The following is a 23,975-nucleotide window of genomic DNA, read 5'->3' on the forward strand; positions in this document are numbered from 1 at the left end:
GCGAACCATAAGGAGAGAATTGTCAGCGTTAAGGAAGGAAAGGAATTTATCTCCAATGCAAGAGGATGTCCTTGCAGACTTTAAATGACAAGATCTGATTTGTATCTTAAAAAGCGCCCTCAGGCCACAAAGCTGTGTGGACATTGAACTGCAGGGGTAAGAGGTGAAGAGGGGAAGAGAGTAGTTAGGACCCAATGCTCATTCATCTTCAATGTCCAAAAAGCATGTCACATTTAATGCGTCTAAAAAGAAACATCTGGATCAGCGGTTCCCTGAAGACAAAGCAACAAAACCAGGCTCTCTCCCAGTCTTCCCCATTTCGGTAAACAGCAACTACAATTCACCCAGATGTTCAAGCCAAAAACTAAGGGCCACTCTGGCCTCCTTCCTCTCCCTCATCCCTGCATCCCAAGCCCAGTCTACTCTCTTTCCTTATCCGCTGCTCTCCTTCCCCACTGCCCCGACCCGGGTCAGGTGCCATCGCTCCCCGACTGTGTCCAGCACCTGCGTCCTCACAGCCCTCCCCTCCCCTATCCCGACAGACAACTCCACGCAGGAGCCAGGGGTATTTTTTAAGAATACAAATGTGTCACTCTCTCTGCCCAGCACAGCCCTCAAGGCTTCCCTTCGCCCTCAGGCCTCTAATGAGAACTGGGCGCAGGACCCGGCCCAGGAGGAAGAGAAGAAAGAAAAGGTAAGACCGGAAGGGGCGGGGCCCGGCTCGTAGCTCCGCCTTCCCGCCTGCCCTGCGCTCTCTCGGACTTAGGAACCTTTCTTCTCGGCGCCGGGGGAAGCTTTCCCAGTAGTACCTTCCGGCTTCGACGACCCTATTTCCTGTGCTGCACCGCGGCCTTCCTCTTTCTCTTCCGGTCCCAGGCCTTTCGGGAGCCGCGGGCTTCGGTAAGTATCCGCCGCGCGGCATCCGAAGCCATCCGCGAGGCGCGGACGGCGGCGAGGCGCAAGCTCCGGGGCGGTCAGGGAGACCGGCTCCCTGGCTGTGGGGAGCGGAGGCTGCGGGGCAGGAGTGATGCTTGTGGGGTCCCGAGGAGTGGAGGGGAGGAGGAGAACTCGATTTGCGGGGAGAGCGCAACCTTGCGGTGGCGGTGTTGGTTTCGGGGCACCATTACCTGATTTTACGGGACCCGGCGTCTAGTCGTGCAGAGTGAGTCGAGGCGGGTAGAGGCCGCAGATGCAAGGCGTTTGTGTTGCAGCCTCATTCTGGCTTCTGGCCTCGCGTTCTCCCGCATCAGGACGGCAGGGGTAGGCCCCGCCGCTGAGCCCCCAGCCCTGATCCCCACTTTCGACCTCCAGGTGCAGTTATGGCCAAGTCCAAGAACCACACCACGCACAACCAGTGTAAGTTCCTCTGGCCCAGCCTCCGTCTCACGTCCCAGACCCTAGCAAGGATTAAGGATACTGGGGCGGGGCAGGGCAGGAAAACACATTTCTACTGTGGGCGTAGTGCTTGTTTCTTAGTACTTGTTTTCAGCCAGTATTACTGTTGGGGTTATAGATTTAGAAGCCATGGGTCCACTGAAATCCCCACAGTCCTCTGCACTCAGAGATAAGGGGTATCCTGGATCTCATTACCTGCCCTGGGAAGTAATGGTTCTCCAAGGCTTGCCAGCTGTGATGTTGGGTGGTCATATTTAGAAGAAACTTCTTTTTTTGGTCTTAATTCTTTTTCTTTCCCACAGCCCGGAAATGGCACCGAAATGGCATCAAGAAACCCCGATCACAAAGATATGAATCTCTCAAGGGGGTAAGTGCGCGCCGAATCACATACAGGTGTGTCTTTGGTTCCAGCTGCACCGTTCAGGTCTTCCATATAGCTTTTTCCAGCTTCCCCATCTGCCTGTGCACCGTGATTAACTGTCCTTTGTCTTACCTGGCCTGCCAAAGTTCACAATTTTTTTCTCTACCCGGCCAGCTTTTGCTGAACTTCAGGCCCTGCGAGACACATAATAAAGTTTTACTTGGCTTTTTCCAGCCCAAGATGTAAACCATAGTCAGGTGCAACCTATCTCCTGAGGGCAGTTTGACCATCTCCCTTATCCACCCAGAGCACTTCAAGGGAAGGAATGGCCTTGTCTGTGCATACCAGGTACCCTCTGAGCCTTCCATTCCATCTTGACTAGTCATAGGACCTTGATCTGATCTGGTGCTGGGCTTGCGAAGTTTCCTTCCAGTACTGGGGAATGCTACAGATCAGCTGAGAAGGCTGAGGCTGTAGGGTCAGAGTAGAACTGAACCCTATATCTATGTGATTCTTGGTTTCTTATTTTACGTAATTTGCTGTGAATCTGTTGTACTATGCTTAGTATTTAATTGGTACCTTCCATTAAGGGGGTGCGATGTCCCTGAGGGGGTTTCGGGACTCATCCACACCCCTGCAACCTTGGCAGAGGGGGCAGTCTGTCTGTTCTTTCCTTCCGCACTCACGTTTGAGCTCTACTGGACTCCGGGCGTGTAGCCCTGAGGCTGTGCTTTTACATTGCATAGCAGGGTGTGATATTGGCTTCTGGGGTAGTGGTGTGTTTCTTTGCAGATAGTTTATGTCAGCCTTCAAAGGTGACTTGATACACTGTCTAAACCCCCAGTAGGCCTTGGCCGGAGCCTGGTAGTCTTCAGGGTACCGCTCTGGATGACTTGGTGACCTGTACATGCTACACTTAGAGCCGCCTATACCTTTCCTTCCAGGTAGACCCCAAGTTCCTAAGGAACATGCGCTTTGCCAAGAAGCACAACAAGAAGGGGCTGAAGAAGATGCAGGCCAACAACGCCAAGGCCATGAGTGCACGTGCTGAAGCTATCAAGGCCCTCGTAAAGCCCAAAGAGGTCAAGCCCAAGATCCCGAAGGGCGGCAGCCGCAAGCTCAATCGACTTGCCTACATCGCTCACCCCAAGCTTGGAAAACGTGCTCGTGCCCGTATTGCCAAGGGTCTCAGGCTCTGCCGGCCAAAGTCCAAGGCCAAGGCTCAAACCAAGGCCCAGGCTACGGCTGCAGCTGCAGCTCCTGCTCAGGCTCAGGCTTCAGCTCCCAAAGGTGCCCAGACCCCCACAAAGGCTCCAGAGTAGAAGTCCATTTGCCGACGTGAGGATGAAAGGACTGGTGTGACCCTGGGCTGCTGTCCTCTTGTGCTATTTGTACAAATAAACCTGAAACCTGAGGCAGGATCTGTCAGTCTGTGTCTGTGACCTCGGGGCTGGGGCTTGGACGGGGTTGGCACCTCCATTTCGTGTGGGAGAAGAATTCAGCCTTCTCTGGATGATGGTGCGGTTGGGTGTCGGAGGAGGTAGTTCCCTGGAGTACAGGAAGGAGACTTGGTAAATGAGAAATGGTTGGGGGTGTGGGGAGGAAGCTGGGCACAGCTTGCTGGACTGAGCAGGCTGGTGAGGAAAGGGAGAAATGCCAGACATCCTTGTCAAGCCTTGAAACTTAAACAGGGAACGGGGCCCTTCTGAAGAATTCTCCATCTGGCTTGAGGTGTTCCAGGCTTAGGGAGTTCCTAGTGCATCTGGCCAGCATCTACTGCTCTGGCTTGTCCCCGTCCCCCTGAGTGCTAGAAGCCCTGGGTGTGGAGGGGACTGTTCCAGGACGTCACTCCTGCTGGGTCACACAGGTTGGATCATCGTGTCCTGCAGGGAGGCCTGGCCAAATGAGAGAGACCTTCCTGGGCTGAGGGGCCCCTGGAAGTGGAGAGCGGATACGCTCCAGGTGATCTTTATCCCAGTGTCTGCGGAACCTGATGGCTGCTTATACAGCAGGAATGATTTTGCAGAGTCCCCAAGACACGGTACCAGATGTGTATGTCCATGCTGAGCATTAGGTTCGCGGAAGAAGGAACGCATAAGGCCGAAGGTTAAGCAAGGTTTATTGTAGCAGAGTGAGCGAGGCTGAGCTAAAGGTGTCCGCCCCAAATGCAATGGGACCTGAAACATGGGGCTTGAGGCAGGCTTTTACAGGAATGTTCTGGGCAGGTAAATTGGTGGGGAGGGGAGGGAAGTCCACTGAAAGGAGCTGAGCATGTAGCATCAACCCGGATGCAAGGCCCAGTTCCCACACAAAGGTAAGAGAGGAGTCTGGTTCCCACACCACGGGGGAAGGCATAGGGCCCTCCTGGACCTCACAGCCCCACAGTGGGTCAAGACAGGATGTTGGGCGCTCTTGTTGAAGATTTGGGGGATACCAGTCTTGAGACCGCGTCCAAGCTGTGGGGAAGGTTCAGAGGAGGGTTTGAGGGGAAAGTGAATGCCCAGGAGAGAAGGGACCTGGGAGGCTAACCCGGAAGCAGATGTGGCAGGATCTGCTTGCCACAGGCACCCCAAAAGAAAAGATTAATAACGAGGCCACCAAACCCTGTTGTCCTTGGAACTGAAACTACTGGAATCTGCCGTGGGATCTTCTGCCGGGTTGGGACGGTTACTTTAGACCCCTGGAGGTGGGGACTGTTCAGTCTCTGGTGGGCCCCTGTCATCCTGATGCAGTTGGGACCCGTGGACCTGTGCTATATGTGGACCAGTACATGCACCGTTCAGAGGGGTCCTGGTCTGGCCTATCCCCTACCTGTTCACGACAAAGCATCACCTGTCCCTGTCTACACAGCCCAGCCAGATTCCCGAGGCCACAGCTGCGTCCAGCTCCAAAGATCAGGCTACAAGTGTCAGTCATAGAAGAAAACCAGAACACCTGATTCAAGTCCCTACTAAATATCTGTCTTTCTGACCTTAGACTTGTGCTGTTCCTGCGGCATCCAGTTACAGCTCCCTGCACCAGCTGTGCCGTCATCCGAACTGAATGCTTTGTTTTTTATACCAGATGAGTCTGCTAATAGCTCTTTTTTGTTAACATATGAAATCTCAAAAGTCCTCAAGTGATCCAACTCCAAGCCTAAGTGACCTGTTAGCACACTGGTTCAGGTCCTGGGGCAGCGGGGGCATGGTGGAGAAAGGGTCACTAATACTTGGATTGCTACTTTTAATTTGCCCTTTTTTTTTTTTTGCGTGTGTCTATATTGCTGTAACGGTGTCTCTGACACAGATAATTGGAGACCAAACCAGCTACCTCCCTGCTCCTGAAGCCCCTGGCTGACCGCTTAGGGCACCTCAAGGAAGGACGGGGGGTGTGAGATTGTAAGAGCCAGTCATGGGGATGGAGTGTGGAGAGACTTCCATGACACGATGCTGTTGGTCCTGCAAGCCAGACCCAGGCCAGACGGAGATGGCGTCCCGTAACCTGCTCAGGCAGAGCAACCCCTCCGCTGTGGCCCAGTGTGCTGGTCTCTGGAACAGCCATTGCCCTGCCCCTGGCAAGGATGCAAGGTGGTTCCCCATATCTGGAATGGGTCATGCTCCTGTGTCCTACCTGTCTGCCCTGTTCTGTGTAATCCCTCAGCGCTGCCATGTCTCATGGACAATAGCCATGCCATCAGACCGAGTGGCCTGCCTCTTTGGTCTTTCCCTGCCGTCTGCTTATGGAGGTAGATTTTCAGCTTCAGGGCTTTTCCCGGGGTCCGTGTGTCAGTGCTGGGAGGCAGGGCCCACTCTGCTGGGCCCCCTGGGTCAGCTGCTTCACCTGCAGTCCTCTGAGGGACCAGTGAAGCCAGTGGGGGAGTGGTGACAGGCTTCCTGTGGAGGGCGCCAGGCGGAGCACTGCTTCTGGTCACACTTGGTCCTCAAAACCAGCCTCTGAGTATGAGGGTTATGTAATTTGTGGTCCAGCCCCTTGGTACTTGGGAGGCTCAGAAAGAATTGCTATTAATCATGATGGGGCAGCAGGTGCAACCCTGGCATGTGGTCCCCCACCTCTGAAGGAGGTATTACTATTATCTTTGTTTCACGGGTAAGGAGCCTTTTTCGAGATCACACTGCTAGGAAGGGGTGGAGGTAGCACTGACACCCAGGTGGTCCGTGCAGGGCCCCAGGAAGTCAGGGCAAGGCTGCCGGCTCCTGTCATCCTGGCATGCTCTGTGGGTGGCCAACTGCCCCCACCAGCTGGTGTCAGATAGGAGGTGGGGTCTCAAAAGGGACCAGGAGCAGGTTTTGTGTCCTGAAGGTGGCTTGGTCCGGCGTAAGGTCACCAGGTTGGATGGCTTCCAGAGCGAGGCCTGTGCTCCAGTCTCCAGGACAGGGGCCATGAAGACCTCCTTTCCCATCATCCTGGGAGGCCAGACCCCAATCCCAGGAGACCCCGGGGCAGGAGCTTCACCTGGGCTTTCTTCAGCTTGCAGCCCTTCGCCCCCAGCTGCACGCAGGGCCTGTGTGCAAGAAGCACAGCCCCCCGGTCCTGAGTCTCAGGTCATGTCTCCATTACCTCCAAGCTGCGTGATCTCGGGCAAGCTATTCTTGCAGAACTTCTAAGGTGGGGCGCAGTGAAACCTGCATCAAAGGGTGGCTATGAGGCTTGCGAGAAGGTGAGTGGGGCTGGCCGGTGTGCTGGGTCCCTGTCAGAACCCCATGAGCCGGGTTATTCTACTACCAGGACTAAGTCCACAGGCCACAGAACCAGACTCTGGACTTCTGGCCACAGCCAGGAGCTTCCAAAGCCAGCTCTCCTTGTCTCCCGGGCCCCATGCTTAGGGAGGTCAGAACAGGACCAGATCAGAGCGGCTGGAGGAGCAGGATCAGCTCTCAGGGTCACAGCTGACACTTTGAGCTGCCTGGGGCCCTAGCTAGGCTGACAGACTGAAGCCCAACTTGTGGGCCACTCTGTACACACAGACCCATGATCCCTGTCCGGGGCGCTGGGGACCCTAAGATGAACTGACCTGGTCCACCAGGGCTCCTGCCCCCTCTGGGACCCATGCTCGCAACACCCCCTTCCTGTCAGCCCTGGCAAGGTTTCGACAAATGCCAGCGGTCATGCCTTGCCAGCTGTCCCTCTGCCCCACATCTGGCCTCCAGTTCTGGTCCTGTTCCAGGATCCTGAGTGTGCTCCCAGAAAGCCAGGCGTAATCCCCTGAGATCTTGGCCTTCCCCTGTCCCTCTCCATGGGAATGGTATCCCTGGCCTCACAGGTCAGATACAGATATGGTGGCCTCTGAGACTGGGAACTACGGCCCCTTGCCGCTGGACAGAGACGTGGCTAGGAGGTCCAGGGTGGGTGTGTTGTGTTGAAGGACACAGCAGAGTGGAGTGGTAGGGACATGCCCAGAGCCAAGCTCTGTTTCCTCATCTGTGAAATGGGGATGGGAACAGCATGTCCCCAGAGAAATGAGAAACGCTGCTCCATGAATGTCCTTGCTGTTAGTATTTCAGAAGTGGCTCCTGTCCACGCACAACCTTTATTGTCGGGCAGTGAGGAAGGGCCCCTGGCACTGGTCAGGTGGGAGCCCCAGTGGTGGAGGCTGAGGAGCGTGCGGCTCAGTTGTCACTGGGCAGGGCGGGCACGCTGGCCAGGGCGGGCAGCAGCCGTGTGTATATGTCGATCCCGCGGAGGAACACGGCCTCATGCAGTCGCTCGTCATGGTCGTGCAGCAGCACGGGTGTGTGGTTCATGGGTGAGAAGCCCAGAGCCGGGATCCCTGCCTGCAGGGGCAAGGAGGAGCCGTTAGGGGACAGGCCGGCGCCCGGGGCCACCGCACTGCCCACCCTACTGCAAGCAGCTCACCGCGCGGAGGAAGCGGCTGTCAGTGGCAGCGGAGAAGATCTCCAGATCCAGAGTGAGGTTCCTGCCGAGGGGAGAGCCCAGGGAATGGGGAGGCGGGGGGCAAGGGAAGAGGCAAAGGGGCGAAGGACGGTGGGAGGGAGGGAGAGGAAGGAGAGAGGGAACGGGGAGTGGAGAGCAGGCCAGGACACTCACATGTCCTTGCAGACGCCACTAAACGCAGCCCACCAGGGGTCTGAGTCATCAGTAGATGTCACTCGGGGCTCCGTCCACTTCTGGGAGGAGGAAGGATATGGCGGGGTCAGGACAGGGCCTGGGCATCTTGTGTTTTCGTAGGGTGGGTATGTACCTGGCACAGGGCACGCGCCCGACCCCCACCCCCTACCCAGGCATCCAGCCGGCCAGTTCCGCAGGCCCTGTCAGGTCCGCAAAGGCCGCAGGTCTGAGACCTTCCGCTGCCCCCCGTTCACTTACTTCCTGTCCATTCTTCAGATCCCAGCCTGAGAGCCCCTTCCTCAAGGGGGCTCCCCAACCTCTCAGACTGGTCAAATACTCCAATTACATGTCTCAGACTACGAGGTCCACCCTCTTCTGGACCACACATGTTCATATGTATAGAGAAGTAATATGAACACTTGACTCAGGTCTGCAACCCCCTTCACGCTGTAAGGATGAAGAGGTCAAGACCACGTCTACTCCCTACACTATTCCCCAGCTGCCAGCAGCGGCCTCCCCTAACATGCGTCTCTCAGAGCTAAAGCAGCGCCCACGTGTGCGTGGGCACGCCGAGCACACACTCCCACGGTGATACACACTTGGCAAGCCCAGTGTCCCCAGCTCCCACAACGCCCCCATCATAGGTTCGCAGTCGATACCTGAGCAAACTCGAAGGTGACGCCCTCGCCAGCTGCCTGGCACCAGCCCCGCAGCTGTTCTTCAAAAGCCTACGAGAAGGGAGATGAGCTGGTCCCTCGAGATCCCTGGGATGAGCCTCTAGGACAGGATCGAGGACCCGGCTCCCTCCTCCAAACCCAGGGGGCGATGGCACCTTCATGTCCACGTCTGGTGCCACGCGGAAGTCAAAGCTGGCACTCATCGCGGCAGGAACCACGTTATACGCCACGCCGCCCTCCAGTTTAGTCAGGTTCACAGAGGTCACGGCCCCCAGCTTCAAGTGGGGGTTTGACTGCAGCCTGTGGTGGGGGCCCGGGGCAGGAGCAGCAAGGGGGAACAACAGATATAAAAGGAGGCTCGGCCTCTCTCCTCTGGACACAGCCTCGCCCATTCCCAGGCTGCCTCACCTCTGCCTCTCCTTCTCCCGGAAAGCCAGGATCAGGCTCACAGCCTTGTGCTAGGAGAGCGTAAGGTCGGATGTGAGAGAGGGCCCAGGATAGAGCCTCGGGAATTCCCGAACTCCATGCCCGCGTGCTACCCACCAGCTTCTCTGCGGCTGTGTCCTCGATGAATAGCGAGCCGTGGCCAGGGTTCCCGGTGCTTGTGATCCGCACCCCTGGGAGACGCAGGGGGAAGGGGTGCCATCAGCACGGGAGGGGCTGGGAAAGCACTTGGCCCTGGGGTGGGCCCGGGTCCGCCCCTCATTTCAAGCTCCTTCGGCAGGGCTCTGCCCCTCAGAAGGCACAGTGCAGGGCCGATTCCTGCCCCTAGGGAGGGCCTGACCTCAGAAGCTCATCAAAGAGAAGCCCAGGCAGGAAGGCACTGGGAGGCAGAGGCCCTGAGTTCAAGGCCTCCTTGGGCCCCTGCCCCTTCTGGCCTAGTCTCCCGTCTGCACAGTGATGCCCTCCCCCGAAACCCATACTCACACCAGGGGCTCCGTTCACTGTAAAAGACAGTGAAGGCGTCAGTGGGGTTGGCCAGGCCTAAGGTGGGAGGAGAGGGGTTCAGAGGGTGGAGTGGCCCAGCCCCGCCAGCAGCATCCCTAGCCCCTGCTGGCCACTCAGTGGCCTGCCACCCTGCTCACCCTCATCCAGGGCGAAGCCAGCCCTCAGTGCCCGGAACTCAGGCCGCTGTACAAACAGCTCCATGCCTTTGTGGCCCCCAACTTCCTCATCTATAAAGAGGGACATGAGATGAGAGAGATGTTCCCCAAACACTCCCCTCCCCCGAAGGTGCCCCTTGCCGAGCCACCCCTACCAGGCATAAAGGTCATGTGGATGGTTCTGGGGTAACGGTGGCCCTCAGCCTTCAGCCTCCTCACAGCCTCCAGGTACCTGAGGGGCAGCGAGAGGGTATAAGCAGGTGCCGAAGGAGCCGCCACATGCTTGGGCGGGCAGGGCTGGAGCCCTAGGCCGTGGGCCCTGCTCTGCCACAGCCGGGCAGGGGACTCGGGAAAGTCCCTGTCCCTCAGCCTCCGCATCCATGCAGTTGTCATAGCAGCAGTGCCTGCTCAATGGAAGGGGTCAAGATGTTCTTCAGTTTTGAGGTTCTCCGATCACACTCTGGGCTCTGGGTCATTCCGAGGGGCCAGTGGGGACACTGTGGGGGACTGGGAATGGAGGACACTCACTGGATGCTGACACACTTCATGTCCTGGGCGCCCCTGGCATAGATGTAGCCCTCGGCATCCTTGAAGGCCTCGAAGGGGTCATGACTCCAGTGCTCCTGGAGGCAAGGATGGGAAGGGGGACCCAAGCCCCAAATTTAGTTCTGCACCCACGGTGGTTCTGCCTTAGGAGCCCACTGGAGGGTTGGGGTGATGGGAGCATGGTGGCGAAGGGGACAGACGAGGGCTGAAGAGGACAGTGGACTGCCGTCCCTCATCTCTGCCTCCCACCTCCACCTCCGCACCCCTCATGGGCATGGAACGGCTGCTGGACAAAGGCTGCTTGAGTGGCGTGATGCCAAGTGAGGTCCAGTCAGCGCCAGGACCAGCGCCAGGACCAGCGCCAGGAGGGGGCTCCCTGAGGTTGAGTGGGGGAGCGTCGGCCTCGTCTTTGTCCCCCGCACACCCTCCCTTCAACACACACACCTTGAATACGGGTACCACATCCACGTGGGAGTTGAGCAAGAGGGAGGAGAGTTTAGGGTTGGTGCCTGGCCAGGTCAGCACGGTCACCACAAAGCCAGGTGCCACCTGGAGAGGGCCAGGAGGGGATGTGGTCAGTGCAGGGTGAGGAGGTTCCCCAGGCCCACCGCCTCTCCCCCACAGGGCCCCAGGCTCACCTCCACATTCTGAAAGCCCAGGCCCAGCTGGTGGGCTCTCTCCTCAAGAAAGGCCATGGCAGCCCCTGGGGACACAGACAGTCTTGGGGCTGCTCCTGCCTACGCAAGCCTCCCCGGCCCAGGCAGAGCCTGGGGACACCTCCAGAGATGGTCACAGACCCTGAAACGGGTTGCTTCCTTCTCAACACAATCCCACATCCCTCAGGGACACCTGTACTTCTGTCCCCAGGGAAGATCTTTTTGGCCAGCCAGTGACCCTTTGTGGAAGTCCGGGGTTAGAAGCTGGTATTATTGTTATCTTCCTTAACGGTGGGGGCACTATGGCACAGAGACATGAAAGTCCCTCAACTGGAAAACCACAGCAGGAATTTGGACTCGTGTATACAATTCCAGCCACCAAGCCTGACTCCCTAAGGGCTGTGGCCTTTGTCCAGCCCCAGGAGGCCTCTGGAGGCCTCTTCTTCCATGTGGCTGCCCCAGACTCTCCTTCCCCACCCAAGCCCTGGAGAGTGAAGTGAAGTTGTTCCTTAATTAGCCACCTGGAGTAACTTTTGGAGGAGCACAGCCTCTGCAAGGATGTCCCTCCACAGCCGAGCTGGCTGTATAGTGAGGGAATGGCTAGAGGGGTTGAGGCACCATTGGGGGCATCAGAGTGGGGCTCAGCTGGGTGACAGGGGTTGGAGCCTGTTTAGGGCACAGTCCCCGCCCCAGGGCCCCAGAGCAGGCCCTGCAACCTCCACGTTCTCACCGTAGTCGGGATCAGGATGGACGGTGCGGAGGCGCAGGTACCGACGGAAGAGTGTCACAGATGGGTGCTCGCTCTCGTGACCCTTGCTGGCCATGTCGCTGTGCGTGGTAAGCTGGGGGCAAAGAGAGTGGCTACCTACCCCTTCCAGCCGCTGGGACCCGATGGACTCCACTTGTACACGGTCCCTCCCTTGGACGGTTCCCCGGACGTCTCACAGGGAGAGGACACCCTATTTCCAGCCCCCATTCTGTCTTTAGGCGTTGTGCTGTTCACTTTCAACACATTTCCTTATTTAATCTCCCAAAGAGCCCCAAGAAGTTCGTGCCTCTGCGCATCCACTTTGCAGGAGAAAGCTGAGGCTCAGAGAGGTTCAGGGACAGCTGGGGAGCAGCAGAGCCAGATTTGAAACCAGACATCGACCCCCTCCGCCCTGCTCAAAAAATGTGTCCCCAATTTCTCGGATTTCATACCAGGGAGACCCCGATCCCACTACCCCTCTCCAGGGCTCTCCACCTGGTTTTGGGCCCACGTTCGCCTCTCAGCGTCCGCCTAGGACCGTGGCTGGGAGTCAGGGTCCTGCGAGGTCTCGGGCTCAGAACCAGCCCCCGCCCACCGTGTGGCTGGACTGGGATCCCGGTCGAGACCGAAGACCGAGAGTTTGGGCTTCTCAGCCCCACCTGGTTGCAGCTTCTGCCGGGTGATTAGAGGCGCAGAACTCGCCTTCTGACCGGGGCACGCTGCTTCGGCCGCCAGCTCCGCCCCGCAGCGACAGAGAGTTCCCAGCTGGCCCCACCCCTCCCGCAGGCCCCGCCCCGGCCCCGCCCCCGGGCCGGTGCAGCCAGTTCCGGATGGCCCCTCCCCCAGAGGGCTCCGCCTCCTGCAGCCTCCGGATTGGGCCGCCAGGGAGGCGGGCGGCCGCGGACACCGAAAGCGTGGGCGCCGCGTCACTCTCAGGGCACAGGGCGGCAAAGTTGTGCCGGAACTGGCCCCCGACTGCTGCCCTACCCCTCCCGCGAGGGCGTACTTTTTTCCCTTTCTTGTCTCAGCTCCTCGGAGAGGTAAGGGCCTCCGTGGCTGCCTCGGTCCCCTGAGTGGAGAGGTTATTGGTTAATATCTGACCCCCCCAGGCTGTGATTTCCAGGAGGCTGGTTCATGTCCGTGACAAGCAAAGAGCAGAAGTCCGGACAACGTGCCAGGAGTGAAGGATAAATGGACGGACAGGAGCATGTGACCGCGATGTGATCATGTGAACGAGGCGCTGTGTGTATCATGAGTATGACCACGTGTATGGTGGTTGGGTGTGACGGTGTCTGTGTGATAGAGGACATCATGGTGAGAGGATGTAATCGTGACGCCGGATGACAGCGTGGGAGATGGGGAAACTGCACAAAAGCATGTGGGTGACGGGCTCTTGACTGACCCTGTGTCAAGGTCCCTGGGTCTTCTGCAGCCACCAGAAGACAGGTGTCCCACTGGCCACCCATGGGCTGCACACAGCTGTAGCTGCTCACTTCTGTGCCCAGCTGCCCTTTGTACCCTCAGCTCCGGGGCTGAGTCCGCCTGGGCAGGCAGGGTCGAAGACTTTCACCTCTGGGCCCAGAGGAGGCAGGCTGGGAGGGGAGGGAAGAAATCCATCCCAGCCCTCCTGGGGTTTAAGTCTGGGCCACTCTCCCACACATACCCAAGGGGAAGTAGGCTTGGTGGTTCCCCAGCAGTGCCACGGTAATCATTAAACCATTAAACCACATTCCTCACCACCCTCCCCGCCACACACACATGTACACAACCCGCTCCCTTTGGCCATAAGTCCTAGATTCCTGACTCACTCAGCTCAGCTGCCAGGCCCTGGATTTGCCCCCAATCCCAGGGGTCATGCAGCAGTAGTGATACCCCCACTCCCGCAGCACCGCGTGGCCAAGAGCGCCTCTGACCCAGACGCGTCCAACCGGGAAGCCACCTTCTGAGCTAGGTGTTGCCATCACGCCCATTTTACGGCTGAGGAAGCCGAGCCGCAGAGAGGCGAGGGAGCCAGCTAGGAGGCAGCCCGTGTTCTTACCCTCCCGGGCCGCTGGAGCACTCGCTCCAGCCCTCAGCCCCGAAGTGGTCCCCACTCTCCTCCCACCCCACCTGCACCCCACAAGGAAACAGGGCCTGTCACTCCCCGGGCACGACAAAAACACTTTTATTTACTGTCTGCGAGGTGAGATGAGAGCTCCTGACGGGGCCTGGCCCTCTGGCCTTCGCCCTCCCATCCCAGTGGGGACTGGTCCGGAGCCTCCAAGCTCAGGCCAGGCCCAGGGCCTGGGCAGTGGGTGAGCTCAAGGCAGGTGGTCAAGGAAGGCGAGGAGGACAAGGTGGAAGTCTTTTGGCTTGTGGAGGTAGCAGGCATGGCCTGCGTCATGCAGCTTCACCACGGAGTGGTTGGGCAGGTGGCGGAGCTGCCGCAGTGACTCCCGAGCCAGGACGCGGTCCAGTTCCCCATACAGGATGAGAGTTGGGGTCTGCGGGGCAAGGCAAGGGGCTGTGATCCTGGGGCCTGATAGGGACTGGCCCTCAAGCCACCTGCTTAGGAAATCTTCCCCAAACACCCATCTCTTCCATCCGGATCAGGGATGGGGCCATGTGTCCTCCAAGTGAGTCCTTTCCCCCCAGGACTTGAGCCATGACAGGAAGCCAGTACCTTCACGGCCCAGAACTGTTCCTGGGTGTAGTTCTGGGTGGAGGCGGGTGCGATGGGCACGAATCCGTGCAGCTGGTGGTGGCTTCGCATCAGGAAGGGCAGGGCATAGTGGCCGCTCAGCGAGGGGCTCACCAGCACGGCCTTCTGCACCCCTAGGGCCCGCAGCACACGCTCCAGCAGCTCCGCCCGCCCGGCCTCTGTGCTGGCCTCCTTCGAAGGTGCCGAGTTCCCAAAACCTGGGAGCAGGAGGCACCGCTGAGGGAGGCTGGGAAGGAGCTCAGGACCGCTGCTCGCCACGGTGGGGGAAAGAGATGGGGAGCAGTGGCACGTGCCACATCTCCCCCAAATGTCCCAGAAGCTACTTTTTGTACTGTGATAGGCCTGCTAGAAAAACACCTTCCGTTCATCCTATCGGCAAAAGTGAAAAAGACTGATAAGATGTGGGGAGATGGCACTTCCATACATGACTGACGGGAGGAAAAACCCATGTAGCAGTTTCGGAGGGTAAGGTAGTATTTGTCAAAATTTAAAAGATGTGTGTCCTCGACCCATCAATTGTCCTTGGTAGCTTACCCTACAGAAATTGTTGGCCACAGGCTCAAAGAAGCATGTCAGAAGATGCTTCGGCTTCAATACTTGAGCATTTCAACTGACAGTGCAAACTCCGAGTCAACGTACAGCGCCCACCGGTAGAGGAATGGCCAGATAGAAGCTCCATCCCTCCACGGGCACACACTGCAGGGAGGGAGGTGCACAGCGGTGGGTATGATCCCTGAGACGTGGTATAGAGGGAGAAAACCAAATTGCGGATAGATTCGCTAAGCAGGCAGGACGCCAACCACGTTTGCAACCTCCACCACACGACCCTGCATATCGTCTATGTCTCTAGGTATGGAAATGCCCCAAAAGGGTCTGGCACCCCCAAACTGCTTAGAGAAGTAAGGGAGGGAAATGTGGCATGGCTCTCTGAGGGTGTCACTCTCGTTTGATTTTTTAATGAGTGGTAGCATAAATCGTTAGTACAGTTAAAAAAACAAAAAGCTCCCTAATTTGTGGTAAAAAGGACAGTGACTCTCCCCATGCCATCTCAGGGAAGCGAGTCACGTTTCCATTTGCTCCATGACCTGCAACTATCCACACTGTAGTTTGCAAGGGTAGAAAATAAAGACACAGATCTTTTCATGTTGTCGTCTTATATTGCGACCTGCCGCTGCTTGTCCAGATACTGGGGTCCAAGATGCCCCCAAGTCACATCTTAGGACTTTCCTACTCCCCCAATTTCCCCCTTGTACCTGCTGCAGGCTGCCTCCCCAGGCCCAGGGGTGGGGGCTCTCACCTGGGAGGTCAAGGGCCACGGCTCGGTAGCCCCGCTGTGCCAGCAGCTGCAGCGTGCCCAGCTGCTCCCACGTGTGGGAGTTAAAGGCCTTTCCATGGAGCAGTACCACCTCCACCCTGTGGGCACACAGGGGCGTGAGGGCTCTGCGGGTCTGGCAGTGGGCATAGTGGGGTGAGAGCCCTGTGGGTCTGGCAGTGGGCACACAGGGGAGTGAGGGCCCTGAGGGTCCAGCAGTGGGCACACGGGGGAGTGAGGGTCTTGTGGGTCCGGCAGTGGCCCACTCTCTTCCTAGGCTTATTCCACTGCCCTCCCAGTCCCTGAGCACCCTTAGCTGAGCTGAGGTCCCACACAGGGACTCCCGCGGGCCTAGTCTTTCCACTGTACCCTGGGGTTGGCACCCACCTGCGTGCCCGGTGAAGCGGGAGCACCTCGCGGTAAAAGATGGGGGAGTTGCCAGGAGTAAGACCAGCCAGGATTGTGACATTGGGGTCTCCCCAGAGCCAGGAGGTCTGCTCAGGGGGGCCTGGCAGCCCCACGTACAGTAGCAGCATGAGCAGCAGGCCCAGGCCCAGCAGGGCTACCTGGAACCGGCTCATGGAGGTCTGTACCACAGCCTGGAGGAGGAGAGGAGAGGGAGGAGAGGCTGGGGCTGAGCCCCCCCCAAGGCCCTCTGGGCTCCAACCCCAAACCCCACCCAGAAGCCCCCAGCAGAGGAAAAGCTCAGCCCTTGCCCTTCCCCCTGCTCTGGGCAAGGGTCTGAGGGTTCACACCCAACTACTCCACATGCCAGAGTAAGGGCTCAGGTACCCCACAGCGTGAGAAGGAGCACCTGAGATGTCCCCCGGCACACAGCATGCTCGGAGACCACTATCATCACCGCCAGCTAATACCACTCCCGTGCACTGAGCTCTTTGACAGCTGGGCCCTGTGCTTGGCCCTTCACGTACGAGGGCTCATGAATTCACACAAAAACACTGGGGAGCAGACATGATTATAGGTCTCTTACAGATAAGGAAACTGAGGCTTAGGGGGTAAATTCTCCTGCCCAAAGTTCAGTAAGCAAGTAGAGGAACCGGGATTTGAACCCAAGGCTGGGCTCCTAAACACCGAGCCGCACTCGGTTCCCCAAGGCAGAAAGCATGGTGCTGGGAGGTGACGGATGGAATGGAGCCCTGCTGGTGGGTAGAGTGAGGGGTGTCAAGAGACATCCTGCTGAGGGCACCTTTGGAAATGTGTGTTTTTTTGTGTTTGTTTGTTTGTTTGTTCGTTTTTTATCACACTGCATATAATACTGCTAAAATCAGAATGTGTTTTACACCTGATGGGAATATTTAATGCCCCACCCCAGCTATTAAGTGGGAGGAGGGCTCATGGGGAATTTGTGAAGGACGGAGAGCTGAGGCCCGAGGGGCTGCGGAACTAGGGAGGAGAACCGGACACTTAGAAATGGAAAGGGCAGCGTGGAGGCTGGAGAAGATGACCACCTCCCCAGCTTCATGCCAAGTCCCATGACCTGCTTCACGGACTCCTCCAGTCTGGGTCCTTTGCATGCCCAGAGGACAGACCTCAGGACCCAGGAACCAGACAGAGCAGTTAGCCTTGGCTTTGAGACCCATTCTGCCACTTCCTGGCTGCGAGTCTTCAGTTTGTCAGTAAAATGGAGAGAAAGATAACCTCACCACTGCCCTCCCAAGCCTCCTGTGAGATTTCAACAATACAGTGGCCTTGACCAGGAGCTGTCCTGTCGTCATTTGGGGCGCCTGGGAGGAGCACGCCTGCTTGTTCCCAGATTTCAGTAAACACTTCTTTATCCAGTGCCAACTGGACATTGGCCTGAGCTGCGAACTGGAAACCTGCATCCAGCTCCACCCACCTCTCCGGAATGTTTCCCCAGAGAAACATCCCACCCCCAGACTCCCAGGTCAGGTGGAGACCCAGGAGCTGAGCAGAGGAAGAGTGCGCTCCTCTCTTTTCTCTGACCACCACCTGCCTAGGATGCAGCTCTTCCAAGCCGCGGTGGCTTAGGTTCCCACCAGGTGGAGCAGGAGCATCGGCTCTGGACCTCACCTTGCAGGTGAGCCTGGGGCACAGGGGGCGCCTCTCCGGGTAGCGAGGGGAGGGACATCGGCCGTTGCCTTGGCAACCCAGGGAGCTGGAGCATTAGAAAACGTGATCTAGCTACAAATACTGGGGGCGGGGGCTGGAGAAGTCCCCGTGTTAGGACCTTGGCACACGTGTCGACAATGACAGGTGTACACACGTGCCCCCATCTGCTTTCCTTTTGCACAAGCTATTCCCTACACGCACATGCAGCCTCTTTGTACACGCACTGACCACGCATTCACAGGCCGACAGACGGACACACACAGAGACCCTCAGAAACACACGCGGACACACAGGTAATACACACCTCCAGAATCACACGCACACAGAAAATACACACAGCAGACAGAAAACAAGCGGGCGGACAGATCGACACATTCTCCAACACAGGCACAAGAAACACTGACACACAACACACTGACACACGCGTACACCCAGACCCCCAAGGAAACACGCAGACAAAAGCGCGCGCGCACACACACACACCGCACACGACCACCGGCACACTCGCTTCCCCGACGCCTGCCCCTCCCGCAAGACTCTGCCTCAGGACGCCAGGCAAGGGGTGGGGCGAGGATGGCCCGCCCCCGGGCACCCTGCAGGCCGCACTCTCTGGGGACACTCACCCGACCGACCGAGATGACCCGGCGGGCCTCTGCTGGGCGGGCCCCGCCCCTGCGCAACCAGCAGCCAAACAGTGCGGCGACCATGGCGCTGCCTCCTCGGCTCCGCAGGCTCCCGCCGGCTCTAGGTGGCCGAGAGCGTGGCCACCGAGGCGCGCTTGCGCAGTCCGCAGTCGCAGGCCCAGCTCTCTGTAGCCCCGACCCACAGGGGACTGGGGGCGGCGCCCCGAAGCCCGCAGGCCCGGCCCCCTGTCCAGGTTTTCTGGATTGTTTTCGGCCTGAGAGCCGGACGGAGAGCCACCCAGCTTCTTCCCACCCTCTGCTCTCGCTCAGTCTCCCGTCTGTAAAGTGGGGCTACGGATAACGGTTGTCTTAAGGACTTAAGGGCGGGTCAAGCCTTAGAGCAGTGTCTGAGTAAACGGCAGATATTACTGTTATACAATAGCAGCTCCAGGTCCTCAGCCTCTTCCCTGGCCTTACAAACGCACTCAGGCCTGTGTACACTCAGAGCCCAGGGTGGCCTCTGGGCTCCTTCGCATCACTATGGCACCCATCCTGGTTGACAACGTGTGACTGACGTCTGCTCTGCTCTCAAGCTCAGGCACCGTTTGGCGACCAAGCCCGGCACAGAGGCTGCGCGAAGCGTGCAGGATTCACTCCTTTATTGGCGCCCTGGGAGGAAGGCACATCACACCCATTCTACAGGAAAGAGGCTCGGAGGCGTTGGGCTAACGATCAAGGCTACTTGGCTGGACATTGCCGGAGCCTCGCCCTCCAACCTGTCGGGCCTCAACTTCATGCCTGCCTGGCACACGACTCCGGGCCTGGGCAGTCCAGTCCAGCCTGGGGATGAGGGAGGAAGAGAGAAGGGAGCAGCAGAGATGCGACCCCCCCAAAACCCTCCTCCTCAAGGAGCGCCGTGTGGGTATGGGGCAGGTGGCCGAGAGTCTCGGGCCGCGCCCAGCCCAGTGTTTGGGGCACGTGGGACCAAGGGGCTTGGGGAAACTGAGGCCGCTCTGAGAGGATACATCTAGCAGCACCGACCCGTCCTGCGGCGACTTGTGGCCACAAGAGGGTGCCCCGGAGCACAGCCCGAGACCCGCCCTCTGCGCGGCCACATTCCAGCTTCCGCGCTCCCAGCCCCTTCCCAGCTTCCCCGCCCCGTCTCCATTCTCCGCCAGCATTCGCCTGCCTCCTGCGCGAATTCACGCAGCTCTCCAGGTACCTGCCCTGCGCCCTGGACCCTCTCTTTCTCGAACCCCCACCTATCTCCCCTTCCCAGCTCGTTTTCCCAGGTCCCTTCCCTCGGGTCTGTCTCCGCCCCTACCGCGGGCGCCCTACCAGGCCCAGCAAGCCAGAACCGAGGTCCTCGGAGGGGACAGAGCGAGCGTGGCGGCATCGGTGACCGCGCCCCTGACCTCGGCGTCAGCGCACTGAGCACTCCGCGTCCCTTGCGGGCGGGAACTCCAAAGCCTTTCCCGGCTCAGCGCTCCCGTTTCTGCTTCCAGATAATACGTGTTTTACTCCAACCCCGACCCCCTCCCGCCAGCGGTGCCAACCTACGACCTCGTAACAGTGCCTTGAAGAGGAAGAGGTTGATTAGCAAAACAGACAGCTACTTACTGTTGACTGAGCACTTACTTGCTTAGTACCAAGTGCTAGGCCCTGCGCATGCGTTGCCTCCTTGAATCCTATCAACCACCCATGAGCTAAATACTATTGGATCATCTCCTTTTGTGGAAAAGGATAACAATGAGAACAATAATCGTAATGAGAGTCCCGGGTATTGAATTTTTTCCAAGCGCAGGCACCCTCACTACCAATTTTTTTTCTTTTTAACTTGTTAATTCTTGACCTAGACTTCAATGTCCCATATTTCAGATGAGGAAACTGAGGTCCAAGGCCATGCAATTAAGTGAGTGGCAGAGCCAGAAACAACACCTATGTTTTCCTCACCCTATAGCACCTTCCGAGAATTCTGGGAGCCTCCTGGAGGTGTCCTTGCTGCTCCCCGGGGGACCCCTGCACTTTTCCCCCCCGCTGCAGCCTTCCTGCTCTGCCTGCCCGCAGGCTGCTCTGTGGTTCATCAACCCGACCTTGAACCGCAGGTGCTGCGCCAGCACAGGGCAGGATGGCCGGCGTGGAGCAGCACGAGGGCACCGTCCAGGTGCAGGGCCAGAGTCTGTTCTTCCGGGAGGTGCGGCCGGCCGGTGGGCAGGCTGCCCGCTTCTCCGTGCTGTTGCTGCACGGCATCCGCTTCTCCTCCGAGACCTGGCAGAACTTGGGCACGCTGCACAGGCTGGCCCAGGCCGGCTACCGCGCTGTGGCCATTGACCTGCCAGGTACTTCCGGGGTAGGCTTCTGCACAGGGATGGTCGGGGCCTCACTGGGGACCCAGAGCTGGGGGCTGGTGGACCAGAGGGACTTAGCCAGGCTGGGCCATGAGCTCAACAGGGCACAGTGCACACTGCAGGGACCGTTTGAGCTTCTCCAGTCTTGATCCAGATGCCCGGACATGCCCAGCTGCTTCTGTGTTGCCCCAGTCAGTGTCTCAGCGTCTCTGAGCCTCTGCTTCCTCATCTGTAACGCGAGACAACCACACTCCTTTTGGGGGTTAGCTCTAGTGAGAATGGAATGAGATTATCCGTGGAAGTATGTGACCAGTACCTGACACGTAATAATTGGTGCTCAGCCAGTTGGAAGTAAAATATTTTGATAGAGCCATTACCATAGGCTCTGTTGGAAGCCCTGAGCAGTGAGACTGTTTCCTGGCACCTTTGGGGGAGGGCAGGACCTGGTAGGTGGCTGAGCCCCTAGTCATGATGCCAAATAGAAAGCATTAAGCTGGGTTCTGGGGGAGGCAGGGCAGTCTCAGACTGCAAGTCACAACTAACATCAGCAGGTCCCAACCCCTGGTGCCCAGTGCGGAAGGGTGGGCTGACCTGCCCCCCTCACTGGCCATGACTAATGGTTTCACAGCCCCGGGGGCGGGCCTCCAGGCCCTGACCTGATTGGTTTTGACGGTGGGTTGGGCCGAGCTTCAAGGCTAAATTCTAGAGCTAATCTTTCAGAGGGATGGTAGGGACTAACTGGAGGGGAGGTATGTGTGTAGAGCCAGCCCCTCAGCCACTGTCCTGGACGCACTCACCCTACCACCCCTTAGTAGTTAATTTTCGCAGCGATCTTAAGTGGCAGATACTTTTGTCATCTCCCTTTAACAGATGGGGGAAACTGAACAGCCGAGAGGACTGAGGGGACTTTCCCAAGGTTGCATAGACAGTAAATGGAAAATGGGGACTTGGATCCAGCCGTGTTGGACTTCAGAGCCTGATTCTTTCCAGGGCACCGTACTGCTGGGGCAGATGGGCACAAACACGAGAGATGTGCCTCATGCTTGCCACTGATACGACAGATCTAGGCTGCTGTACGAATAAACTCGGGCTCACTTCATGTTGCAAGAACCTGGCACAGAATGACTAACCTAGGAGGGCTTCCTGTAGGAAGAGACCCTTTCTCTCCTGTTTTCCCACTCACTGCCCTTATCTTGTCTGTTCCACACCTGAATCCCTGCAGGTCTGGGGCGCTCCAAGGAAGCAGCCGCCCCTGCCCCTGTCGGGGAGCTGGTCCCCAGCAGCTTCCTGGCAGCTGTGGTGGACGCCTTGGACCTGGGCGCCCCCGTTGTGATCAGCCCGTCACTGAGTGGCATGTACTCCCTGCCCTTCCTCACCGCCCCTGGCTCCCAGGTCCGGGGCTATGTGCCAGTGGCTCCCATCTGCACTGACAAGATCAATGCTGCTAACTATGCCAGTGTGAAGGTACCCACGCGTGAGAGCCTGACGTGCCCCTTCCTGGCGCCCTTCCTCATCTGGGGACTGGGAAGCCGATGGATGGCTTTTAGGGGAGCCGAACTACCAAATGCCGCCCTGCTGGTTTAATTAACAGATTACGTTGCCAAGACGGACATAAATCCACATCCCTGTCTCTTGGGAGCTGGCCCCCTTCACTCCACTGGGCTAGCTCGTCCCTCCCCCTCATTTGGGGTGACCCCAGGGAGAGACTGAAGTCATGGGGAGGGCCGAAGCCATTCTAGGAGGATGGGGATGGTGTGGTAGGTCCCTGTTGATTCTGCCTCCTTTTCCTTTCTCCAGACCTCGACCCTTATTGTATATGGAGACCAGGACCCCATGGGTCAGACCAGCTTTGAGCACCTGAAGCAGCTGCCCAACCACCGGGTGTTGGTCATGGAGGGGGCGGGACACCCTTGTTACCTTGACAAACCTGAGGAGTGGCATACAGGGCTGCTGGATTTCCTGCAGGGGCTAGCCTGAGGCCCAGCCCTGCTGGTGGGGGTGGGCTGCTTGCCTGCCTGGGGCCCTCTCCCTCTCCATGGGCTCCTGCTCATCACACACGTGCAACAGGTGTGGCTGTCTGGGTGCTTGTCTTAGGGGGTCTGTCTGTCTTCTTTCTCTTGCAGTGACACACTGAGGTGAAATCAAGAGCAAAAAATTCAGGAGCCAAGGGACTTGGTCTTGAGGAGGGTAACCCTTCAGATGAGCTTCTGCTGTGGGACTTCTTGCTCTGCCTGTTCTCTGCTGTCCTCTGCTCTGCCCAGCCTCCGCCTCCTGGCTCCCACCGCCTCCGCCGCCCCGCCTCTCAGGCCTCAGATACATGCATGCTTACACACGTTCCACACGTTCCCAGAAGTGACCCGCTACGTGGGTCCCTCTACCTCTGACTGACATGCACAATCAGGTGCGGCTTTGCTTTGCGTGCAGACACACACGCATACTTGTGCTTCCACACTATGCAGCACCCCACTCTCTGGGAAGGTGGGGACCCCAGGGGACAGGCCTCGCAGGAGATCCTCTGCCAGGCTTAGGGTGTGGCCTGCTGCCTTCCATTCACCCACAGGTTGCAGCTGACTTCAGATAAAGAGTTATCCCCCAAAAGGAGAGGACCACTCTCTTGACCCTCAGATCTCCCCGCTTTCCCCGCTCCTTCTGGAGGCTCCACACCTCCGCGGGTTATTAGGCCTGGGTCTTCTTGGCCGAAGCTTGTTTCGTGCTCTGAGCTTTGGGGGAGGAGAGTGGAGGTCGGTGAAATAAAGTGATGCAATTAGACCCCGCAGGCTCTGCTGTCTCCAGAGCGTCGCCCCTCCCCCGCCCCTAGGGACTGGCACCACGGGCCCCTCCCCCACCCCAGCGGGACCAGATGGTCCCCCTGCCCTTTGTCCACCAGACCAGATGGAGAGGAAGGGAGATTGGATTCCCCTCCCCACCCCCACACACCCAGGTGCCAAGAGACTCAGCTGCGGGGGGAGGCGGAGGTCAGTGGGACCGGGCTGAGCCGATTACGGGGTGGGGGTGGGTAGATTTGCTCCCCTGAGCGCGGCAGCAGGGGTGCGGTGGGGGAAGCAGAGGGCCTGGGAACAGCCCGGCCTCCCCGTCCTCTTACCCATTCCCTACTAGAGTACTCAACTGCGCCGCCTCCCTTGCGACCCTAGCCCCAAAAGGAATTCTGGGGTAGCTTTAGGGGAATCGCGGGCGTAGGGGCACGGGTCACACCGCTCTCGGGCCCCTCCTCCGGCTGGTCCGGTAACCTGTCCTGGGCAGACTAAGGCCGGGCCTCGCGGAAGCCGTTGGGTGGTTGAGGGGTGCGGGTCTCGGTGGGCGAGAGCCCCGCTCGGGGTTGGATGGCGC

The 23,975-nt window shown here is 58.5% G+C and overlaps 4 protein-coding genes across 16 annotated transcripts in view; 2 read left to right on the forward strand and 2 right to left on the reverse strand.

The window, feature by feature from the left end:
* The first annotated feature begins 781 nt into the window (after nt 1-781).
* RPL29 (ribosomal protein L29) lies at nt 782-3,184 on the forward strand. Of its 2 annotated transcripts, none has more exons than XM_011364647.2 (4): nt 782-900; nt 1,312-1,356; nt 1,698-1,762; nt 2,701-3,184. In XM_011364647.2, exons 2-4 carry the CDS (start codon nt 1,320-1,322, stop codon nt 3,076-3,078), a joined length of 480 nt encoding a protein of 159 aa, XP_011362949.1. In that variant the 5' UTR covers nt 782-900; nt 1,312-1,319; the 3' UTR covers nt 3,079-3,184. The 2 variants fall into 2 exon arrangements, with proteins under 2 accessions (XP_011362949.1, XP_011362950.1); XM_011364648.2 differs by lacking the exon at nt 782-900 and adding an exon at nt 928-1,162.
* Nucleotides 3,185-7,243: 4,059 nt separating this feature from the next.
* Nucleotides 7,244-12,695, reverse strand: ACY1 (aminoacylase 1). Of its 3 annotated transcripts, none has more exons than XM_011364651.2 (15): nt 12,559-12,695; nt 11,535-11,646; nt 10,787-10,851; nt 10,593-10,697; nt 10,131-10,225; nt 9,758-9,834; nt 9,585-9,674; nt 9,427-9,483; nt 9,043-9,116; nt 8,908-8,957; nt 8,655-8,799; nt 8,482-8,550; nt 7,802-7,881; nt 7,610-7,670; nt 7,244-7,527 (listed from the first exon to the last, which is right to left on the reverse strand). In XM_011364651.2, the coding sequence occupies exons 2-15, from the start codon at nt 11,626-11,628 to the stop codon at nt 7,363-7,365; spliced, it is 1,227 nt and encodes a 408-aa protein (XP_011362953.1). In that variant the 5' UTR covers nt 11,629-11,646; nt 12,559-12,695; the 3' UTR covers nt 7,244-7,362. The 3 variants fall into 3 exon arrangements, with proteins under 3 accessions (XP_011362953.1, XP_011362952.1, XP_011362951.1); XM_011364650.2 differs by lacking the exon at nt 12,559-12,695 and adding an exon at nt 12,212-12,323; XM_011364649.2 differs by lacking the exon at nt 12,559-12,695 and adding an exon at nt 12,048-12,298.
* A 997-nt stretch (nt 12,696-13,692) lies between these two features.
* The window catches only part of ABHD14A (abhydrolase domain containing 14A), an 11,237-nt gene continuing 954 nt past the window's right edge, over nt 13,693-23,975 (reverse strand). The window contains exons 1-5 of one of the 5 annotated variants that reach the window (XM_023533320.1): nt 23,731-23,969; nt 15,953-16,164; nt 15,551-15,666; nt 14,215-14,450; nt 13,693-14,035 (exon numbers count right to left, since the gene is read on the reverse strand). In XM_023533320.1, the coding sequence (XP_023389088.1) occupies nt 13,853-14,035; nt 14,215-14,450; nt 15,551-15,666; nt 15,953-16,146 (729 nt within the window). In that variant the 5' untranslated portion in view covers nt 16,147-16,164; nt 23,731-23,969 and the 3' untranslated portion in view covers nt 13,693-13,852. Of the gene's footprint in view, nt 14,036-14,214; nt 14,451-15,550; nt 15,667-15,952; nt 16,165-17,617; nt 18,251-18,279; nt 19,412-19,617; nt 19,695-23,730; nt 23,970-23,975 lie in introns of those variants that run through there. The other 4 variants (XM_023533321.1, XM_011364655.2, XM_011364654.2 and 1 more) reach the window with 4 other exon arrangements.
* On the forward strand, nt 19,403-23,396 carry ABHD14B (abhydrolase domain containing 14B). Of its 6 annotated transcripts, XM_023533324.1 has the most exons (5): nt 19,864-20,618; nt 21,850-22,091; nt 22,425-22,510; nt 22,751-22,814; nt 23,188-23,396. In XM_023533324.1, exons 1-4 carry the CDS (start codon nt 20,408-20,410, stop codon nt 22,764-22,766), a joined length of 555 nt encoding a protein of 184 aa, XP_023389092.1. In that variant the 5' UTR covers nt 19,864-20,407; the 3' UTR covers nt 22,767-22,814; nt 23,188-23,396. The 6 variants fall into 6 exon arrangements, 5 of the variants coding, with proteins under 5 accessions (XP_011362954.1, XP_023389090.1, XP_023389091.1 ...); XM_011364652.2 differs by adding an exon at nt 19,403-19,497 and having other exon boundaries at nt 20,385-20,618; nt 22,425-23,396; XM_023533322.1 differs by adding an exon at nt 19,413-19,497 and having other exon boundaries at nt 19,785-20,618; nt 22,425-23,396.

This window comes from Pteropus vampyrus, unplaced genomic scaffold (assembly GCF_000151845.1).
Source record: "Pteropus vampyrus isolate Shadow unplaced genomic scaffold, Pvam_2.0 Scaffold100, whole genome shotgun sequence".
NCBI lineage: Eukaryota > Metazoa > Chordata > Mammalia > Chiroptera > Pteropodidae > Pteropus > Pteropus vampyrus.

Bases quoted from the DNA above. Each gene is read 5' to 3' on its own strand.
- ABHD14B (XM_011364652.2), top strand. From the start codon at position 20,408: ATGGCCGGCGTGGAGCAGCACGAGGGCACCGTCCAGGTGCAGGGCCAG. The intron at 20,619-21,849 runs GTACTTCCGGGG...GAATCCCTGCAG, and splicing joins TGTGGCCATTGACCTGCCAG to GTCTGGGGCGCTCCAAGGAA. The intron at 22,092-22,424 runs GTACCCACGCGT...TCCTTTCTCCAG, and splicing joins CTAACTATGCCAGTGTGAAG to ACCTCGACCCTTATTGTATA.
- RPL29 (XM_011364647.2), top strand. From the start codon at position 1,320: ATGGCCAAGTCCAAGAACCACACCACGCACAACCAGT. The intron at 1,357-1,697 runs GTAAGTTCCTCT...TCTTTCCCACAG, and splicing joins CCACACCACGCACAACCAGT to CCCGGAAATGGCACCGAAAT. The intron at 1,763-2,700 runs GTAAGTGCGCGC...CTTTCCTTCCAG, and splicing joins GATATGAATCTCTCAAGGGG to GTAGACCCCAAGTTCCTAAG.
- ACY1 (XM_011364651.2), bottom strand. From the start codon at position 11,628: ATGGCCAGCAAGGGTCACGAGAGCGAGCACCCATCTGTGACACTCTTC. The intron at 10,226-10,592 runs GTGTGTGTGTTG...CCTTGCCTCCAG, and splicing joins ATGTGGTACCCGTATTCAAG to GAGCACTGGAGTCATGACCC. The intron at 8,800-8,907 runs GTGAGGCAGCCT...CCCCCACCACAG, and splicing joins CGGGAGAAGGAGAGGCAGAG to GCTGCAGTCAAACCCCCACT.